The 17,034-nt window shown below is 50.1% G+C and overlaps 8 protein-coding genes across 8 annotated transcripts; 4 read left to right on the plus strand and 4 right to left on the minus strand.

Annotated features, from left to right (window-relative positions):
* Positions 1–571: 571 nt before the first annotated feature.
* ASPVEDRAFT_49950 (cytochrome P450) lies at positions 572–2,083 on the plus strand (the record flags this gene model as incomplete). The annotated part of the gene is made up of 3 exons (XM_040814241.1): positions 572–1,491; positions 1,555–1,966; positions 1,994–2,083. The coding sequence occupies 3 exons, from the start codon at positions 572–574 to the stop codon at positions 2,081–2,083; spliced, it is 1,422 nt and encodes a 473-aa protein (XP_040663910.1).
* A 134-nt stretch (positions 2,084–2,217) lies between these two features.
* ASPVEDRAFT_123414 (carotenoid oxygenase family protein) lies at positions 2,218–3,988 on the minus strand (the record flags this gene model as incomplete). Its single annotated transcript, XM_040806077.1, has 2 exons — positions 2,218–3,873; positions 3,926–3,988. The coding sequence occupies 2 exons, from the start codon at positions 3,986–3,988 to the stop codon at positions 2,218–2,220; spliced, it is 1,719 nt and encodes a 572-aa protein (XP_040663911.1).
* A 400-nt stretch (positions 3,989–4,388) lies between these two features.
* On the minus strand, positions 4,389–6,489 carry ASPVEDRAFT_126212 (Zn(II)2Cys6 transcription factor domain-containing protein; the record flags this gene model as incomplete). The annotated part of the gene is made up of 4 exons (XM_040806343.1): positions 4,389–4,713; positions 4,870–4,924; positions 4,988–5,119; positions 5,475–6,489. 4 exons carry the CDS (start codon positions 6,487–6,489, stop codon positions 4,389–4,391), a joined length of 1,527 nt encoding a protein of 508 aa, XP_040663912.1.
* An 836-nt stretch (positions 6,490–7,325) lies between these two features.
* ASPVEDRAFT_447400 (YeeE/YedE family protein) lies at positions 7,326–8,671 on the plus strand. Its single transcript, XM_040813119.1, has 2 exons — positions 7,326–7,743; positions 7,806–8,671. Exons 1-2 carry the CDS (start codon positions 7,456–7,458, stop codon positions 8,505–8,507), a joined length of 990 nt encoding a protein of 329 aa, XP_040663913.1. The 5' UTR covers positions 7,326–7,455; the 3' UTR covers positions 8,508–8,671.
* Positions 8,543–10,081, minus strand: ASPVEDRAFT_447462 (glutaminyl-peptide cyclotransferase family protein). The gene is made up of 2 exons (XM_040813122.1): positions 8,788–10,081; positions 8,543–8,627 (listed from the first exon to the last, which is right to left on the minus strand). The coding sequence occupies exons 1-2, from the start codon at positions 9,942–9,944 to the stop codon at positions 8,579–8,581; spliced, it is 1,206 nt and encodes a 401-aa protein (XP_040663914.1). The 5' UTR covers positions 9,945–10,081; the 3' UTR covers positions 8,543–8,578.
* Positions 10,082–10,309: 228 nt separating this feature from the next.
* ASPVEDRAFT_79813 (uncharacterized protein) lies at positions 10,310–11,222 on the plus strand (the record flags this gene model as incomplete). The annotated part of the gene is made up of 3 exons (XM_040816765.1): positions 10,310–10,538; positions 10,592–10,750; positions 10,813–11,222. 3 exons carry the CDS (start codon positions 10,310–10,312, stop codon positions 11,220–11,222), a joined length of 798 nt encoding a protein of 265 aa, XP_040663915.1.
* A 212-nt stretch (positions 11,223–11,434) lies between these two features.
* On the plus strand, positions 11,435–12,696 carry ASPVEDRAFT_447567 (putative histone h1.3.). The gene is made up of 3 exons (XM_040813126.1): positions 11,435–11,751; positions 11,811–12,157; positions 12,242–12,696. Exons 1-3 carry the CDS (start codon positions 11,647–11,649, stop codon positions 12,408–12,410), a joined length of 621 nt encoding a protein of 206 aa, XP_040663916.1. The 5' UTR covers positions 11,435–11,646; the 3' UTR covers positions 12,411–12,696.
* Positions 12,671–16,928, minus strand: ASPVEDRAFT_37593 (mismatch repair ATPase MSH6). The gene is made up of 5 exons (XM_040811518.1): positions 16,493–16,928; positions 16,385–16,435; positions 16,141–16,312; positions 13,700–16,089; positions 12,671–13,651 (listed from the first exon to the last, which is right to left on the minus strand). Exons 1-5 carry the CDS (start codon positions 16,793–16,795, stop codon positions 12,950–12,952), a joined length of 3,618 nt encoding a protein of 1,205 aa, XP_040663917.1. The 5' UTR covers positions 16,796–16,928; the 3' UTR covers positions 12,671–12,949.
* Between the last annotated feature and the right edge of the window lie 106 nt (positions 16,929–17,034).

The following is a 17,034-nucleotide window of genomic DNA, read 5'->3' on the forward strand; positions in this document are numbered from 1 at the left end:
ATATCTGGCGACCTCTGCGTCCTTATCACACTCCTCTGGAACTGAAACAGGTTTTAATATACAATGCAATATGGTCTCATTAATTATATATTCAGAATGAAGAACTGGCCCTCAAGCAGCCTGATCCGAATTCAACCCTGACGGCAGCACCTCTCCAGCACTCGTTTGTAACTGTTAAGCTTTTTAGTCGTCAGATGGCTTGCTGATAAGGCAACCCATTGTCAGCAACTCATTGCCCCCTGCAGTTAGTCGATGGAGTCCCCGCCGGGCTCGATCATTACTTTCCTGCAGTGAGTCATTGGTTCTCAACTATTCTCCTTGCTGCAACACGTCAGTCATTCTCTCCCACTCTGCACCCAGCCCAACTCTTATCACTGCCTTCCATCCCCTCGTTAAGAAAGATTGATTGAGTTCGTATCTTCTCAAGATGATTGGTTGTTAACCAATTCATTACAGCAAAGATCCCTTTCAGTGGCCTTCACGCAGAGCGTCTGATCCAACCCACAAGTACAACGCGGTAAACTATCCCCACTGACCCCCGCGTTATCCTCACATCACAACAACAAATTGGATGGCAGTCGCTGCCATACTCACACTGCTCCTCGGAGCCCTCCTCTCCCGGTGTCTCTACCGACTTTACTTCCACCCTCTCTCTAGGGTCCCCGGGCCAAAACTCGCAGCCTGCACGTCCCTATGGCTCGCCTATCATACTTACATTGGGGACGAGTGCACCGTCGTATTTAAATTACACAAAAAGTACGGCCCCGTGCTCCGCGTTGCACCTAATGATGTCGACATCGCAAGCGGCGACGCAATTGACCCCATCTACATCAACAGGGGTGGCTTTCCTAAGACCGCCGTATACTCAAAGTTCGACATCGACGGCCACAAGACTATCTTCTCGACATTGACTCTGCCGGAGCGGGCGAGTCGCGCAAAGGCCGTTGCTCCGCTGTTCTCCACAGCCTCGATCCGTAATTCCCAGGAAAGCTTGCTCCAAGTTGTCGATGACTTCGTTGAGCGGCTCCGCGGCGTTGCGAAATCTGGCCAGCCCGTGAATGTGCTGCAGCTTGGCAGGGCCTTGGCCATTGATGCGGTGAGCTCGTACCTGTTTCATGAGAGATATGGAGCTCTTAAAGAGAGCGAGAGCGTAGAAGTCATGTCTGCCTCGCCCTTCGTCGATGCGTATGTCGGGGTAGGGGCATTCTTCAACTTCACGTGCGGCAAAGTAGGAGATTACCTAGTCGGTCTCCTCGAACATCTGACCCAGTCCCCTGAAACAGCAAAATCATTCAATACCATGGACGAATATACCGGCGGGCTCATCCAAAGATCTGTCCCTAAAAGCGGCAGCTACCAAAGCCGACTTCTTGAAAGGGTCTCGTCGAGTCAAGCTCAAATCGAAGTAAAAGATGTCTGCTTCGCGGGGACAGATTCAACTGGCATGACAACCGCTACTATCATCTGGTATCTGACCAAATATCCTGAAATGTCAGTCCTTGATCTCCTTCACCGTGAAGTTTCTCGACGCAGCTCATCTGACATGCCATTTAGATACACCCGTCTCCGCACAGCCCTCCAAACAACCTCTACGCCAGACGACCCCACTTCAACCCCATACCTCCGCGCCGTGGTCCGCGAAGGGCTCCGTCTCGCCTGGGCAAACCCAATCCGCCTCCCTCGTACTGTCCCAGCCAGTGGCTGGACTTACAAATCTCACTTCTTCCCACAAGGAACAAGCGTCGGCGTGTCCACATTTCAACTACACCAGGACGAGAGCGTCTTCCCTGATCCACGGGAATTCAAACCTGAGCGGTGGCTTGACCCGACGGATGCGATGCTGAACAGCTTCTTTGCCTTTGGTAAGGGGACGAGGGCTTGCATTGCGCAGAATTTGGGGCTTGCGGAGGTGACGTTGGCAATTTGGAAGGTTGCTGAGGGGGATGTCCTGAGAGGAGCGAGTATTGTAGGGGGTGAAAATAGTAATATTGAGATATTGGAGTGGTTTAATTCCAGGGTTAAGGGGGAGGAGATCCTTGTTCAGTGGGGTGATGGCGATGGCGCAGCAGAAGGTGCACTATGATTATTGAGATATGGATTGTTATTGCCTGGGTTGCGATAGAACGGACCTAGAAAAAAGAACAAGGGAGAAAAAGACGAATAATAAAGGCGTCGCGAATAGATAATTTAAGAATAAATATATAAATACGGAGCATCCTAGAAATCCACACCAACCCTCCCAGTATCAGAAACGTGACAACCATGAAACCCAAACGCTACCGGCCCATCCACACACGCCCTCCCAACCTCCGTCAAATCCCTCGCACCTAGCACAAGCAGATAACTTTTCCCGCTCATTCCATCCAACACAACCGTCAGCAATATCCCGTCATCTTCAGCCGAGCCGTTAGGATCAGGAACAAAGATAGCCTCACCGGGGGACTGGGCATGCTCTGACCAGATCAGCGTCTCGTTCGTCACGGAGTCAAACTTCATGATTCCGTCGAAAAACGTCGAGTACCCGCGGTCGACTACAGCGTATGTATAGCGGTGTGGGAGGGTTATGTAGGCTGGGTTAAGAGTCGGGAGCTCGGGGGATAAGGTTGAGCAGGATACTAATTCAAGAATAGCTGCCCCGGCCACTTTCTTCCCACCATCATCAGCAGAAGAAGGGACAGGAGCAGATTTCGGAACAGAAGGTAACCGAAACCGCGCAATCCGAGTTTGTCCGTTGCCCCCATTATCCTTCGTTTCGGGAGCTGGACGCGCCCCCGGTACCGTGGATGAAGAGAGGAGGAAATCATAAGAAAGCTTCTTCATGACATCCGTATTCTTCAAACTCACGCACTCAGCAACTATATCAATTTTCTCAGGGTCATTTGGACTCGTCTCTTGCCACGCATTAATAGTATGGAAACAGAAGAACGCCGGGCATTCGTAGGTTGCGACGAGACCCTGGCCGTGGCTTTGTCGTCGGTCAATAATATACCACGTTGATGGGATGGTGTCATCGAAGTCCTTCAGTGCAGCCATGTACGAGCCCTTTGCGAAGCCCGAGGGATCTAGATGCGAGTTCCAGACGCAGATCATCACATAGTCCTTTGTCAGGAAGAAGGAGTGGAGGTACGCTGGTATGCCCTGGAATGCAGCGAGGATAGTTGTTTCGCCGGTTGCGGCGGAGACGCGGAATACGCGGTATGTTGGTACGGGTGCGAAGGTGAGGTTATAGTTGTACATATCACCGGTTTGAGGGTCGGTCCTGGCGTGGGAGGCGGAGAGACGGCCACTCAGGTCCGGGTGGAGGCTTATTTGGTTTGCTAGGCTAATGGGCTCGAGGGTGTCCGGGTGAATTTGTTTGTAGCTGAAGTTGTCCGTTCTGGCGTGGAGGGTCTTGATATGAGAGACTGTCCCCGTGCCATTCGTCTCCTGGTTGCTATCCTTCATCCCGGGCATGTTGATGGAGAGCGTCACGCCGGCATTGCTAAATGATGGGCTATCCTCTGGCGGCTCATACGTGCTTTGGACTTTGCGATACAATTCCTTGCACGGGTCTCGATATCCGACCCCGCCAAAGCTGAAGGTTTTCTCCAGGCCGCCTGTTTTGCGCACGTACTCGATGCGGTCATCAGTTGAGAAGCGGGAGTTGTAGAATACGCGCATGCTCGATCCGGCAACGTCTGAGGGGACAAGCTGAAATCTATGTGTCTGGCTGAATCCATCGAACCAATGTGAGATCTGGAACGTGTTTCCATGCTCTGTATCGACCTTGTATCGCCCTGGTCCGGTTCTGTATAGAGTTCCTGCGGCGTAGGATGGAATTGTCCCGGTTACTGCTAACTCAACTGGAGACCTTTGCTCATGGTTGGTGTCGAACTGCTGTGGTCAGAGATGGAATTTCGATATATGGAAATCCAGGCATACTTACACCTTGGCCATTGGGCCAATTGTTGAAATGGGCCGCTCTATCAACTGTTTCGGTAGTAGACATATTTGAATATTGACTCACGGGTGTAGAGTGTTATAGACCTCAACCATGTGGATAACAGTCTCAGTATTTATAGATAATTTGCCCATCGCTGCCACCAGTGCAGTAGTATTACTGTATCATGAGATTGCTTGTCCCGAATTCTTCGCGAGGTGATCTGCAGTCACCAACCAGTGAGCAAAGAATATAAGCGATACCTCCTTTGAGAGGCCCGCGAATCGTGTTATTTGAATAAGCGATCGGAAATTTGGCGGACTGGGGGTCCGTGTCCGTGTCCGACGGAGCCGCGAAACAACATTGGGATGTCCAAGTTTTCATACATGCAATACGAATCACCAACCCCCGGAATGCCGAAGCCGCTATCTTACTGATATGTTCATTTCGCTCGAGATAGCAGCAAGGGCTAGGAAAGTCGACCATAGGCTTTATAACAGACGTCCGCTGAAGCATAGAAATTCTGAGGACCAAGATCCCACGTAGATCGTGCCGGCTCGAGTGCAGGTTGAAGATCGAGGGCTCCATAATCCAGAAGCCGATCCATATCATGACCAGCGGCCGATTCCCCTCCCCACTCACGGAGTGGAGATCTAGAATGAGACTCCATCTTCAGACCGTCCCTTTTTCCCAGCCGCTCATATGAACATGGCCTCTTTCGTGAATCACACTCTGAGCAAGGTTGACCTCCTGAGCATGACTTCTTCAGTCGTGCGCAGCAATCACATGCGTGTCTCTCTTTGCCTCCGAGTCGGGGCTCAGGAACAGCGTGGCTGGTTTCGATACGGACGGCGCATGATTTCCAATGCCGTCTTAATATGTCTCTATTGTGTAAATGTCAATGGTCAATTAGGCCGACGAGGATAGGCCACACTAGGGGGACTACGAACCCTCGCTTGTATAAAGAACCACAAAATTCGCAAACAAAAGGTCTTTCTGCCCTGTCTGATGGGGTTTAGCACTGTGCTTAATTCTGGCGATTTCTCTCTTCCGAGGATACACACGTACGTGTTGTTGAATGACGCTTAAGATGGTCTGTCCGTTGGAAAGCGGCAGAGCAGACATTGCAGGTCCATGTCGTGTCCATGTTCCAAAATTCAGGTTCCCGGTGGGCCATGTTTGGCACTCTGTTGGTTATGACTAGAGACGATTCCGCCGACATAGTTCTCAGGGTAATATATAACGAAGCCAAAAAATTTATAATCGACCAGAGGATGACGAGTAAGGATACGAAAGATGGCAAGACGTAGAGAGAAAGTGTTCAATAGCGAGCTCGTCCAGGCTCCCGAATTCATTGCACCACTCAAGTCTTGTACCCATCAAGGCCAGAACAAACGAGAGGTCGGTTCGTATTCGCGACCAGTGGTGGGTTCGGGAAGTTTTGCGGAGGATTGACCGGCGGGATCCCCCCGCATCGACCAGCATAAGCAAGGGAAAACGGTATACTTCCCTGTCTCTCCGTATTTATAATGCAGTCAGGCCATATAATTACTACTCGAGTAAAGAGGGGCTGGATGATTATCCGATGTCCCCCATAGAGCACCACTCATCGCCTGTGCAGAGAGCCACTCCTGGCATATCTCAATATCATCATCGTCTCTCCCAAACGGCACCCGCAGGGAAAGGTAGCTGGCAACGGACCCCGTCTCTGAGTCACTGTCCGCATCCACATCCCCTGGACTTCGCAGCGCATGTAGCCGGCCAACAAAGGACTCTTCCCACATTTTCTGGTCAAAAGGCATGCTCTGTAAGAAATCTGCCGCAGTATTGACTATGATAAGGCGCTGAAGCGACGACAGGAATCCCGAATCCATGTGCTCCGAGGGGACCTCCTCACTTAGGCCGTCGGGTCGGACAAGGACTAGGTGAGTCAAGTTCGAGCATTGGCGGAGGCCGTCGATGAACTGGCTGGAGTCGACCGCCACGTTGTACAGCGCTAGGCGCTGCAGGCGCGGCCAAAAGGACCAGACCGCCGGCTCCTGTCTTCCTTCAACCGTGCTCAGATAGAGCTCGTCCTTCACGGAGCAGAACTCTACGAGCTTTGTCATGCGAGCGAACGCTGCGCGGAGGGCTGGGCGTACTTGCTCGTGATCATCCTCGGGGTATAAATATCGGAGCGGCATGTCAATGACGAGCCGTGTGAGATTTCTGCATAACATGCTCGACAGGCGATCTACCTGGTATACAGTGGACGGGATATTGAGGTTATCTACCGGAAATGGAGACAGAAAGAGTCCAACTGATACGGGCAGGTGAGGCGCCTGGCCTCCACTCCCAGACGGGGCGGTCCGCTGTAGGAAGCAGTCTAGTAAACCACCAGAATCGATTTGGAGACAGTGTTTGATCAGGAGTTGCTTCGCAGTTCGAGAGACCAGCTTGCAGACCAGCGTCAAGCTGAGAAGCGTACGAGTGATCACATGCCGACGAGGAAACACGACCGGCGGGTTAGGGGGTATCAAGCAGTCAACGATATACAGAACCAACTCAGCAGGGAGATCTATTGGGCACATGCTGAAGATGGAAGCGAAATGAACGACCAGTTGTTGACGGAGATGAGGTTTTGTGGTGCTGATGCTATCCAAGTCCATCGGTTGTGTTGTTTATTTTGGAGTAGCCAAACGAAGATTGAGACGCCGAGTGAATGACTTGCAGCACCAGCAATTCTGCGCGAGGAATGGGCTCAAGCGTGGAACAGATGGTCACCAGGCCATCCTGAGTGACTTTCTATCGACTTGAATACTTCGAAATAAGCAACCTCCATCGCATCTGGTGAATGATGATTGGAGTCCAGTTCTGCGCCGTGTTCTGCCCAATACGGTATTGTCATTTTCGTGCCTAACCTGCCCGAAATCGCTGGCGAGCTGCGGTAAATGTACCGTAACACTCTGCAGCGCTTCTTACACTCCGTGACTGCTGCAGGTTGTTAGAATCTTTCGCAATTTGGATTCAACAACAAAAAGTGAACTAGAATGCTGATTCCTGCTTCTATATACTACTCGGCTACGGCTTTATAACCATGAATCTGTGGACCCATAGTATCGGCGACCAATTCTGGGGTGGAGATCCCGACCACGAGCCATCCAAGCTGCAGCTGCTGTCCAACACACTGGGGATATGCAGAGTCCTCTCAACGACCAGAGCACTGGCCTGGTGCGATTTTCCGTTTTGATTTCGGCCGACTGAAAAACCGTGAAGAAACATCCATCGTAGGGCCATTTCCAGGGTCCGGGGATTTATGGCCTAGCTAAACTTTATTCATCTCTGGCTTCGGGGACCACCATCCAGTTGACGCCATAAGAACGGTGGACCGTTTCTTCACTCAACGCTTGGTCCCCGATGCCGAAAAATGTAGTCTCCCTTTGGTTGAGCGAATCGCCTCTGCCTTTCCCTTACTTCTCAACTCCCTCACTAGGATCATGCAGGGACGACAGCTTTAACCCCCCCGCTACTGTTCAGCTGCCATCCCTAGGGCCATCATGTTCACGCCGGTCCATACGTCGCTGGGGGCTTTGTTGCTTTACCAGAGCTCCTCCAGCCTCCTCCTTCACAATGGATCAGTTTTCGGTATTTCTTCGCTCTTATCAGGGTCCATGCTCAACCCGAGTCGAGATAATGTTCCCATAATAGCCGGCCTGATGTCGAGTGTGGTTCCGCTCTATCTATTCATGCCATCTCTGCTGCCGACGTACCCAGACGCACCATCTTCATGGGACTCGTTGTTGTCAACAGTGGGGACCGGATTCCTGCTTGGCTGGGGAACGAAGGTAGGCTGAACTGGGCCCGTACTGCAGCAAAGATAAGCAGCTAACAACGTGTGAAATGACAGAGTGGTAGAGGGTGTACATCGGGTCATATGCTTTGCGGCCTCTCACGTTTATCACCTCGCTCGCTCATTGCAACGGCCATCTTCTTCACGACGGCTCTGCTGACAGCAAACTTTGTGTCGGGTATTCCACCCTGCTCAGCCGGTGTCCCCTGCTATACGCCCACGTACCCTTCAAGTTCCGAACTCTCGTTTATTCTGAGCGCCACGGCTCTCACATTCTTCACGAATACCTTCATCGTACCCCAGGCATTGGTCAGATCAGAACGCTCCAGATTGATCTTCTCCTATCTGGCGGGTCTCCAGTTTGGCACCGGGCTCTTTGTATCGGGAATGGCGGATCCGTTGAAAGTTCTTCGATTTTTCGCATTTCCCACTGATTTAACTCGCTTTGACCCATCTTTGGCACTCGTTATCGTTTTCGGGATTGTGCCGTCACTCATCACATATTTGACTGCGAAACCTGGGCGGCAGACAAGCTACGATGGAGGAAAGATAGCAAAACCAACTCTCGCCGAAACCTGGCGACTTCCAACAGCCACTGTTGCTGATATCGACTGGCGTTTCGTTCTTGGAGCGACGGTATTTGGCGTAGCCTGGGGGTTGCGAGGAGTATGCCCGGGACCCGCGGTTTTGCGCTCAATATTGCAACCGAAATGGGGACTCACGGAAATGGTCGGATATATGTTGGGCAACTTGATATAAACTTGGGCTCTGAATGGGGGATTGTACAGTTTTACCGATGATGAATAACGGCATATTGCACGACAGCGATGTTATAGACCTAGACATTTCCTCATATATTTCTGTATCGACAGATGCCGCCTGCAAGACATCATAAGCTATGTAATAGTCGGAGTCAGTAAATGAAATCTTAAAATCTTAAACTGAGGATTGAAATTCTCGGATATAACAATGTGCCGTATAAATACATTTGATAGATTGGAAATCGGGTATCAGATAATCAAGATCAGGTATGGCTTACAGTTCAGTCTTGTCGAAGTTGCGTTTCTGCTTTGTTTTTGATGTAGGCACGAAGCCCTCTAATTCCATCCATTCGGCAGCAAATCCGGCAACAAGAAGACTCCAGTCTTCTACTGTATCCATATCCAGATGTTCCGCATCGTCATCTATTGTATGCCACACTTTCGGAAATCCACCTGTGCTGGAGAAGGCAACGACGTGCAGGATGTCGACTCCGCGCTCAAGGAATGGAACATGATCATCGCCCACTGGGTCGTGGGGAGATATCTCATGCGAATCCTTTGAAGCATCTGGAAACCAGCTTTTACCCCCAGACTTGAACATACCGAGGTCCCTCAGCCGACGCTCGACGCTTGCCAGATTCTGGTATGCCCAGTGCGTTGTCGGGAAAAATGAATGGATTGTTGGACCTTTTGATCCTAACAAATCTAGAAGAACGAACAAAGATATGGATGAAAGTGGCGACTTGAAGGTCGACATTGCTGGGTTTAACGTGGAATCCCAATGCTGTGCAAGCGAGCGAGCCCCATACAAAGAATCAGTTGCAGTCCAAGTTTTGAACGCCTCTTCACCATCCAAGAAAATGACCTGGATTCCAGTGTGGTCATCTAAAGAATTGGCGTGACCCTCGGCCTCCATGGCCTCCCATTTTTTTGTCATCGCTTCGTCAATACTTCGCATTGCATGCATAATCATCGCACAGGGTGCTGCACTATCGATTGCCCCAATAAACCCTTCCGGTTCGTACTTACTGTCGTAATGCGCGACAAGTGTAAGTCTTCCCACATCGCCTTTTGGTGCCCATGGAGGATCCCGATAGGCTATGAAATTCACAAAGGGGACTTCTTTCCCGTCCGAAACAGGCGTCACGTACGTCGAGTTCTGGTACTCGACATTCCACTTTGGGAGCGAGGTCCGAAAGAAGTCCGCGAAGTGGTTTAGCACCTTGGTGGATCCAGCAGAGCCCGGGATACGAGGAATGAGAATGGGTGACAGAATAGGCCCGTCGTGGATATCGAAGTCCTTCCCGGGCCGTGGCAGTGATTTTAAAGTCGCATCTGAGACGTCTTGATACGCTTCACTTGGAAGAAAAAGATACAGGACCGCGAGGCATACTGTAAGGAGCGGGCGAAATACATCCCGCTGAACGTATTTCATTGCGACAAAAGAAGCGGGGAAGAAGCAGCCGTCATGGACCAGCCTGATACCATAGAATCTTTTAATTACCGTGAAGACACAAGCACAAAGAGAGCGACAACAGAGTGACCTGAAGGAATGCGGAGAAATAGTTGGTGTAGCAGGTTGAAACTCGCAAGATGTCCAGACGCCCGCTGTAATGGACTAACCCTGATAGGTAATCAGCAGCCAAGCCCGCGGCGATCACGTTTCGGAGCTTCTCATCCACACTTCGCTGCTATATAAACTCCCCGTGTCGCACTGCCAGAGCGCTTGAAAGTGGCTCGCTCTGTTATTACAGCCGCAATTCCTCTGAGGCTTGCCATATATCATAAATCTTCGTCAAAATGAGACCGCCCGTTCTGTTCCATCCTCAATTGCGCTCTGCGCTTCCCCGATCCGTGCGGAGAGAGCTCTGCAGCAACTTGGTATTCATTCGCCCAAAGACGACACGCAGCGCCCCTCAACCACCTAATAACGAGAGTCCTTCATTGAAACCAAAATCTGCTAGCAGCAGTATACCGCGAGCATTCCCGCCTGCTTCCGCCGGAAAAACGAACAAGGGTCCCCTGCGAGGTATGTGAAACCGCTGGGTAAAGGAATTGGACAGGCGTTGAATTAGCTTGTAGGACCTCCAGAAAAAATCCTAATCTACCATGGAGGAACCGGTCGCACTATGTTTTTGGGGATGCTGCGAATAACAACTATCTTCCTCTTTGGAGTTTCTTGCCTGGTGGTTGCGCCAGCCTTTATGTCTTCGGACTTCCCTTCATATCTAGGGCCAGCTAGTAAGGACTCACTTGCTTGCGCATCCTATGCGTGGCCCTGCTAACCTTCAATTCTACAATAGTCGTCGTTGGTGGCGCTTTGCCTATGCTGTTTGTAGCCTATACCTCCGCCCCATACGTGAACTTTGTCCACCTTGTCTTGCCTATATCCGTTCGGCGATCGCGAGAACAAGCCGTGCAATATGCGAAGAAGCTTCCCCCAACCGCCACATTATATCTGAACACCATGAAGTTCAATACTATACCAAGACAATCCGAGGTGCGACTGAGTGATCTTGTCCCCGATAAGTCCCCGATTCGCCCTGTGAGCTTTCGGAACAAGAACCCTGCTCCGTTGCCTTGGTGGCGGGGCAAGACTCTACAGCATTTCTTTACAGCAGAGAAAAGCAAACCTGGCAAAGAGTCAACTACATTTTACCCAGAGCTTTGGGAGCACGTTTACAAACAGATACAAAACCGTCCTCGAGGGTAAACTCAATTGGAATACAAAATTCATACAGAACCATCTGCTCCCAGTGTACCAGTAAAAAAGCTCTAGCACCTATTATGCTGATTTCTGCTTTTACTCTTGTATTTAGGCATGGGAAAGCCTTTGTTTACAAGTGGATCACTTACAAGTCCACTTTGTGAGAGAAGCCCACAGAGTTGCCAGATATTTGCTCACCTGCGTGGACTGCCCTGTGTTTCCCCCTCTCAGCTGCAACTCACTTCACTTCTCCATCCTATTCTTTTACCCGATACTTTGCCTCTTCCTTTCGTCCCTTAAATCTCTCCTCCACAATTCTCTCCAAGCAAATATTCTCACTTGCGCTACCCGACAACACCGTATCCTCCGGGCATTTCCTCCCCTAAGAACACACAACCAACACAGCAACGTCTTCTCCAACCTACCAGCAATGGCGGCCACAACCAAAGGCAAACCAGAGAGCCTCTTAGGCCTCTCCCATAATGAAGCTAGACTCATTCTTCTCGGCATCTTGTACACTGACGCCTCAGGCAAGGTATGTTATGCCCGGCGTTCCCACCAACTGGACGGTTGAGCTAATACATAACACAATAGATCGACTACGAGAAACTTGCCGCCAATGCGCCTTACAAGAATGTATCCTCTGCATCCAGCTCGTATCGCCAGGCAAAGAAAAAGTTTTATGATCACGCCGCTCAGTTTGTGAATGACATTTCTCCTGGAAACACTGAGGGCGGCACCCCAATTAGCACCGCAACCAAAAAGACCCCCGCGAAGAGAAAGAGGGGATCTGCAGCCGCTAATACTACTGCTACAAACGAATGCGGCACCGCTGTTGCTGAAGGCGAAGAAGAAGCCTCTGCACCTCCTGCGCAAAAGCGTCAGCGGAAGACACGCCCCAAAAAGGATGCTTCTGTGGAGTCGGAAGAGGAGAATGATGAGTAAGTATGCTATATCCTTGCTCCCTCTATATCTGCCTCGCGACGCAGAGAGATAGTCGATTTACACGTCCTAATTTGCGATAGGGAGATGGGGGGCGGGGCCCAACCAGAGCAGTTAGAAGTGGACAACATCCTTGCACAAGAGAGCGAAGACACCGCAATGGATGCGCACGTGAAGAATGAAGAGGACGACATAATGACCGAAGTTAACGTTGATGACGAGTTTGAGGCTATGGAGCGGGTCCGAGGTTAGGTTGGTGGGAGCAGAAGCTGAACGCGCCCGGCCTAGCTTCTTCTTACATGCGAGTAAAGTCATGGACTCAGCAGAATACCTGCTTGGAAGGTAGGGGGAGGAGGAATCAACGTGACTTGACCACTTGGCTACTTTTTTTTTTCTAATTCGCGTTTTTTATTTTGTTTTCTCTTATTCGTTTATTCCTGATAATGCTGTTGATGATGAATTAGGATGGTGTTTTTATTTCGCTTAGTTTTTGCTTCGACTTTGAAGAATGGGATTGCAACAACTTCAGCATTTTGAAAGTCGAATGAAGATAGTAGGATCAGAACAGGAATAAAAAAAAAGATTGGTTCTGGTATAATCTAATTCTACCACGAATAATACTGCTTCGAGGAAACCGAGATAGTAACAAACGTACTAGCCTTTATAATCCGAACGCCGAACAACCCTAACCGCTGACACCACGCACAATGGGAGGAAGTAATAAAGACAACTTAGAACCCAACACAGATTGCAAGATAAATCATCAGAAATTAAACAACGGAAACAGAAAATTACAAGGCTTCAATAGCCCTCCGAAGAACCTCTAAGCTTCTATCAGTAATTTCGGCTGGGTTATCATCATCCGCCTGCTTGGTTGTCTCGCGAAGAGCCCAGGCAATGTCACTCCACCAGCCGAGACCAACGAGTCCGCCTCCCTTGCGGCGCTCGAGACTTTCCGTGAGCCGGCTCGTATGTTCCCACTGCTTAGCAGCAACCTCGGCCCTCTCGATGACTTTGTTCGATATACCGCACATCGCAGCGCAGTGCATGCCGAAACTACCCTCGGCGACACCATCTTCAAGTTTATAAAGGAAGGTGACGCGTCTCTCATCCTCATCCACATGGATCTTCATGCGTTTTGGTGAGATCTCGGGATGGCCTTCGAACTCCGCGGCGAGAGAGTGGTAGTGCGTAGCGAAGAACCCTAAAGCGCCGATGTGGGTTGCAACGTGGTGTAAGACGGCTTGAGCAACTGCAACTCCATCATACGAACTTGTTCCACGGCCCAGTTCATCCAGAATAACAAGAGATCGAGGTGTAGCTTCCGAAAGGATCTTCTTGGTTTCTGAGAGCTCGACGAAGAACGTGGATTGGGCAGCGAATATATTGTCATTGGCTCCGAGACGCGACATGATGCGGTCAACTGGTGTTAACCGGGCGGATTTGCAAGGTAGGTAGCAACCAATCTGGGCCATGATTACAGCAACGCAAGACTATAACAGTTAGCCGAAATCGGGCCAATGAGGGATTGAGGTACATACCATGCGAAGTAGAGTGGACTTTCCGGCAGCGTTAGCGCCAGTAAGTAGGTCAATATTGGGAGAATTGCCACCCAGTTGTATGTCATTAGGAATAAAATCGTCAACGGAAGAAAGAAGGCAAGGGTGACGAAGCTCCTCAAACTCCAGAACACTTCGTTCTTCGTCAACGAATATAGGGCGACAGCTTGGTTCACCCAGACTTGAAGAAGCTTTGGCCAGGCTGATCAAGCAGTCCAGCTGTGAGACAACCCGCACAGCAGAGAGCCAGGTGGCATAATGCTCGTCAAATCGTTCATAGAATCGTTTGGAGACTTCTTTGACGATTTGACTATGCGTTTCCTGCGTTTCCTGCAGCTTGCGGATTGCGGTTCGCAATTCAGGGAAATAGTAGCGCTTGACTTGCTTGGTGGCCGACATCTGGTCCCAATTCTTGGGGATATTCTTGACCTTGATTGGTACTTCCATCTGGTAAATCTCTTTCCCGTTGTCTCTGTAGCAGATGGCTGTAGAACCCAACTCACGCCGAACCCGTTTCAACAGGTTGTCAAGGTCTTGGTGTAGCTGCTTGATGTTCTCTTGAGAGTTGTCGAAGTCCTCTTCCACTCCTGGTTTGGGGACAAGTATACCATTTTCCTTTGCTTGAGAGTGGTCGAACGCAGTTTTCCAATACTCCAGCAATTCAGTTAAATCAGGCATGGAGCTGATCAATTGTCCAATAACACCCTCACCGGAACCACTGTCTTTGAGTAGGCTCATGGTGTACTCGATCTGCTCAAAACCTTCTAGTACCCGCACGAAGTCCTGTGATCTGCAGTTCGCAGCATGGATGCGCGATAAAAGGCGCTCGAGATCAGGCATTTTGGTGAGTTGCGAGGAAAATTGGTCCCGAACGCTAGAATCAGCATTCAGGGCTTCTACGGCATCTAGTCGAGCATTGATACGCTTTGGGTCGATTAATGGGTGGCATACCCACTGCTTAAACATCCGTTTTCCGAAGGGTGTCATGCAGCGGTTGAGGAGTTGAAAGAGTGTTCCATCGATGCCACCATCAAACGAGTTCGCGAAGATCTCCATATTGATGAGAGTCTGGCCATCCAGGACGAGGCTAGAGGCCTTCTTAATTGGGTCATAAGAAGAAAAATTTCCAATGGTGACCAGATCCCGATCGATTTTCAGGAGTCTGAGGTACTGCACCAACGCACCGAAAGCTGAGATGACAAGCTCTTTGTCACGAGCCTGGCGGAGAACATCTGGCCATGCGTGGACATTGTCATTGTCCTGGGAGACAAAGTACTCACTCACGTCAAGCTCTTTGACGGTGATGTCAGCCTCCCAAAACTCTTTGCCCGGTTTTAGGTAGTTCCAGATCGTCGTGGGACCAGTGTTGTTCTTCAATATGCGGAGCGCTTTCTGTGACACGGTTGACTTCTCAAGAAGAAGCTCCTGAGGCCGTGTCTGCGCAACGAAGGTTTCAAACTTGGTCATATCCATGTCGTCAACAAATTCTGAAAGGAAGAATTGGCCAGTTGCAGTGTCAACAAAGGCGATTCCAAAGGCCGGACGATCTTCGATAATAGCCTCTTTGATGGCAACGCAGTATGTTGACATGTCGTCCTGAAGCATAGCACCTTCGACAAGCGTACCTGCTGTAAGAACACAGGCCAGTTCTCGTTTGATGATTTTGTCTTCCTTTCCACCAGCCTTCTTACCATTCCTTTCACGCATCTCCTTTCCAAGAGCCGACTCAGACTGGTCAACTCTCGCAATCTTGAATCCCTTCGCTACGAACTGATTGGCCCAGTGGTCCAAACTAGATTCTGGAACTCCAACCATACGCATGTTAACGCGATCGGTGAGCTTCAAGTCAAACAATTGGTGTCCAATTGTGGCATCATTCTCGTAGAGCTCGTAAAATTTGCCTTTTTTGAAAAAGACGACAGTGTCCCAGAACTTTTGCTTTATCTCCCAATACTGCTTCTCGAAGGGAGAAAACTTGGAGAACGCAAGAGGGGGTATGTACAGGGTGCGAGGGTCGTACTCTGGGTCACCGATGGGGTGGCCATCGATATCGCGAATATTAGCAAGCCAAGGATAACGTTGTTCAGGCTCAGTCGTATGAGCCTTGGGTTTAGCGGTACTTGATGGTGATTTGCTGGTAGATGTTGTTGCAGCACGAGCCTGGCGAGGTTCCATGTTCTCTGGGTCATATGTCCACTTCAAGGCAGAGCCCGAGGAGGCGTCAGGGAGATCCAAGTCAAGATCTTCATCAACCTCAGATGGCGGAGGAAAAGATGAAGACTTGACTTTCGACTGCGTCGCTGGTCTCTTCCGCTTTTTTGAGGGTTTGACTTCCTCGTCTGAATCGTCCGGCACAACAAAATCATCCATTTCTGAAAGAACTTTAGTATTTCGAATTGGGTGCAATAATATCCTGAACTGACCGTCATCGGATTCCTCTCCATTCTGCGCCTCCTGCTCAAAGTCGTCATCGCTTTCTGGCGACACTTTTCTCCTCTTCAAAGCGCGGTTATTCTTCCGAGCAGGGCGGAATATTTGGTCGTCGTCGTCTTCACCCTCGGAGTCCGATTCGACATAGTTGACTTTCTTCGCTGACTGAGTATGGAGGCTCCGTTAATACCAATTTATATAAAAAGAGCGAGGTAATTTGCAATGGAGCGGCCGTACCCTGCGAGATGGAGAAGCCGTCGCTTTCTTTGAGTCTTCTTCAGGGCTCATCTATAACCATGTACCATTAGCAAGATACCAAGGACCAATAAAAGGTGTGCAACATACCTGCTTCTGATCATCCTCCTCATCGGGTAGTCCCAATTCACTACTTGGTACAGGTGTCAGGTCCTGCGTGAATTTGGAGGCAATCTTTCCGGGCTTCTCTTCGCGCTTGGGAGGGCGAGAAGCCGATGCTCTCTGAGCCGGTGAAGACGCGGGCTCCGCATTGCGCGTTGAGGGTGTTGACGGCGATGATTTCTGGAAAAACCCCAGGATTGACTTTTGGTTTTTCATATTCTGCGTGCTGGAGGTGGACCGTTTCAGCGGAGTCTCCGAGGGAGGAGATGAAGCGGGTGGTCCTTTGGCCATTTCTATCAACGACGTAGGGTATCAGCAGCTAGTCTACTAGTTAGTCATGTCAAATATCCTGTATAATGAATTGAGTGGTAATGGACTAAGTAGATGAACGTAAGGTATAGAAATGGTGGAAGAAAGAAGGGAGTGGATTGATCGACTCCGCGAGACTGCCATCACGCGTCGACGCGTTTAGTGGTTTCTGGTCGCCGAGAATGATCAGTCATCCAGCCTCCCCAGTCGGGTGTAACTGT

This window comes from Aspergillus versicolor (assembly GCF_001890125.1).
Source record: "Aspergillus versicolor CBS 583.65 unplaced genomic scaffold ASPVEscaffold_2, whole genome shotgun sequence".
In the NCBI taxonomy this organism is placed as follows: Eukaryota; Fungi; Ascomycota; class Eurotiomycetes; order Eurotiales; family Aspergillaceae; genus Aspergillus; species Aspergillus versicolor.

What these genes read in the sequence shown, in the direction of transcription:
- ASPVEDRAFT_37593 (XM_040811518.1), bottom strand. Translation starts at nt 16,795, where the DNA reads ATGGCCAAAGGACCACCCGCTTCATCTCCTCCCTCGGAGACTCCGCTG. An exon ending in CGGCTTCTCCATCTCGCAGG is followed by an intron (nt 16,313 to 16,384) that starts GTACGGCCGCTC and finishes CTCCATACTCAG; the next exon opens with TCAGCGAAGAAAGTCAACTA. An exon ending in TGGAGAGGAATCCGATGACG is followed by an intron (nt 16,090 to 16,140) that starts GTCAGTTCAGGA and finishes AAGTTCTTTCAG; the next exon opens with AAATGGATGATTTTGTTGTG.
- ASPVEDRAFT_447462 (XM_040813122.1), bottom strand. Translation starts at nt 9,944, where the DNA reads ATGAAATACGTTCAGCGGGATGTATTTCGCCCGCTCCTTACAGTATGC. An exon ending in AACTTCGACAAGACTGAACT is followed by an intron (nt 8,628 to 8,787) that starts GTAAGCCATACC and finishes GATGTCTTGCAG; the next exon opens with GCGGCATCTGTCGATACAGA.
- ASPVEDRAFT_447400 (XM_040813119.1), top strand. Translation starts at nt 7,456, where the DNA reads ATGTTCACGCCGGTCCATACGTCGCTGGGGGCTTTGTTGCTTTACCAG. An exon ending in TGCTTGGCTGGGGAACGAAG is followed by an intron (nt 7,744 to 7,805) that starts GTAGGCTGAACT and finishes GTGAAATGACAG; the next exon opens with AGTGGTAGAGGGTGTACATC.
- ASPVEDRAFT_447567 (XM_040813126.1), top strand. Translation starts at nt 11,647, where the DNA reads ATGGCGGCCACAACCAAAGGCAAACCAGAGAGCCTCTTAGGCCTCTCC. An exon ending in ACACTGACGCCTCAGGCAAG is followed by an intron (nt 11,752 to 11,810) that starts GTATGTTATGCC and finishes ATAACACAATAG; the next exon opens with ATCGACTACGAGAAACTTGC. An exon ending in TCGGAAGAGGAGAATGATGA is followed by an intron (nt 12,158 to 12,241) that starts GTAAGTATGCTA and finishes AATTTGCGATAG; the next exon opens with GGAGATGGGGGGCGGGGCCC.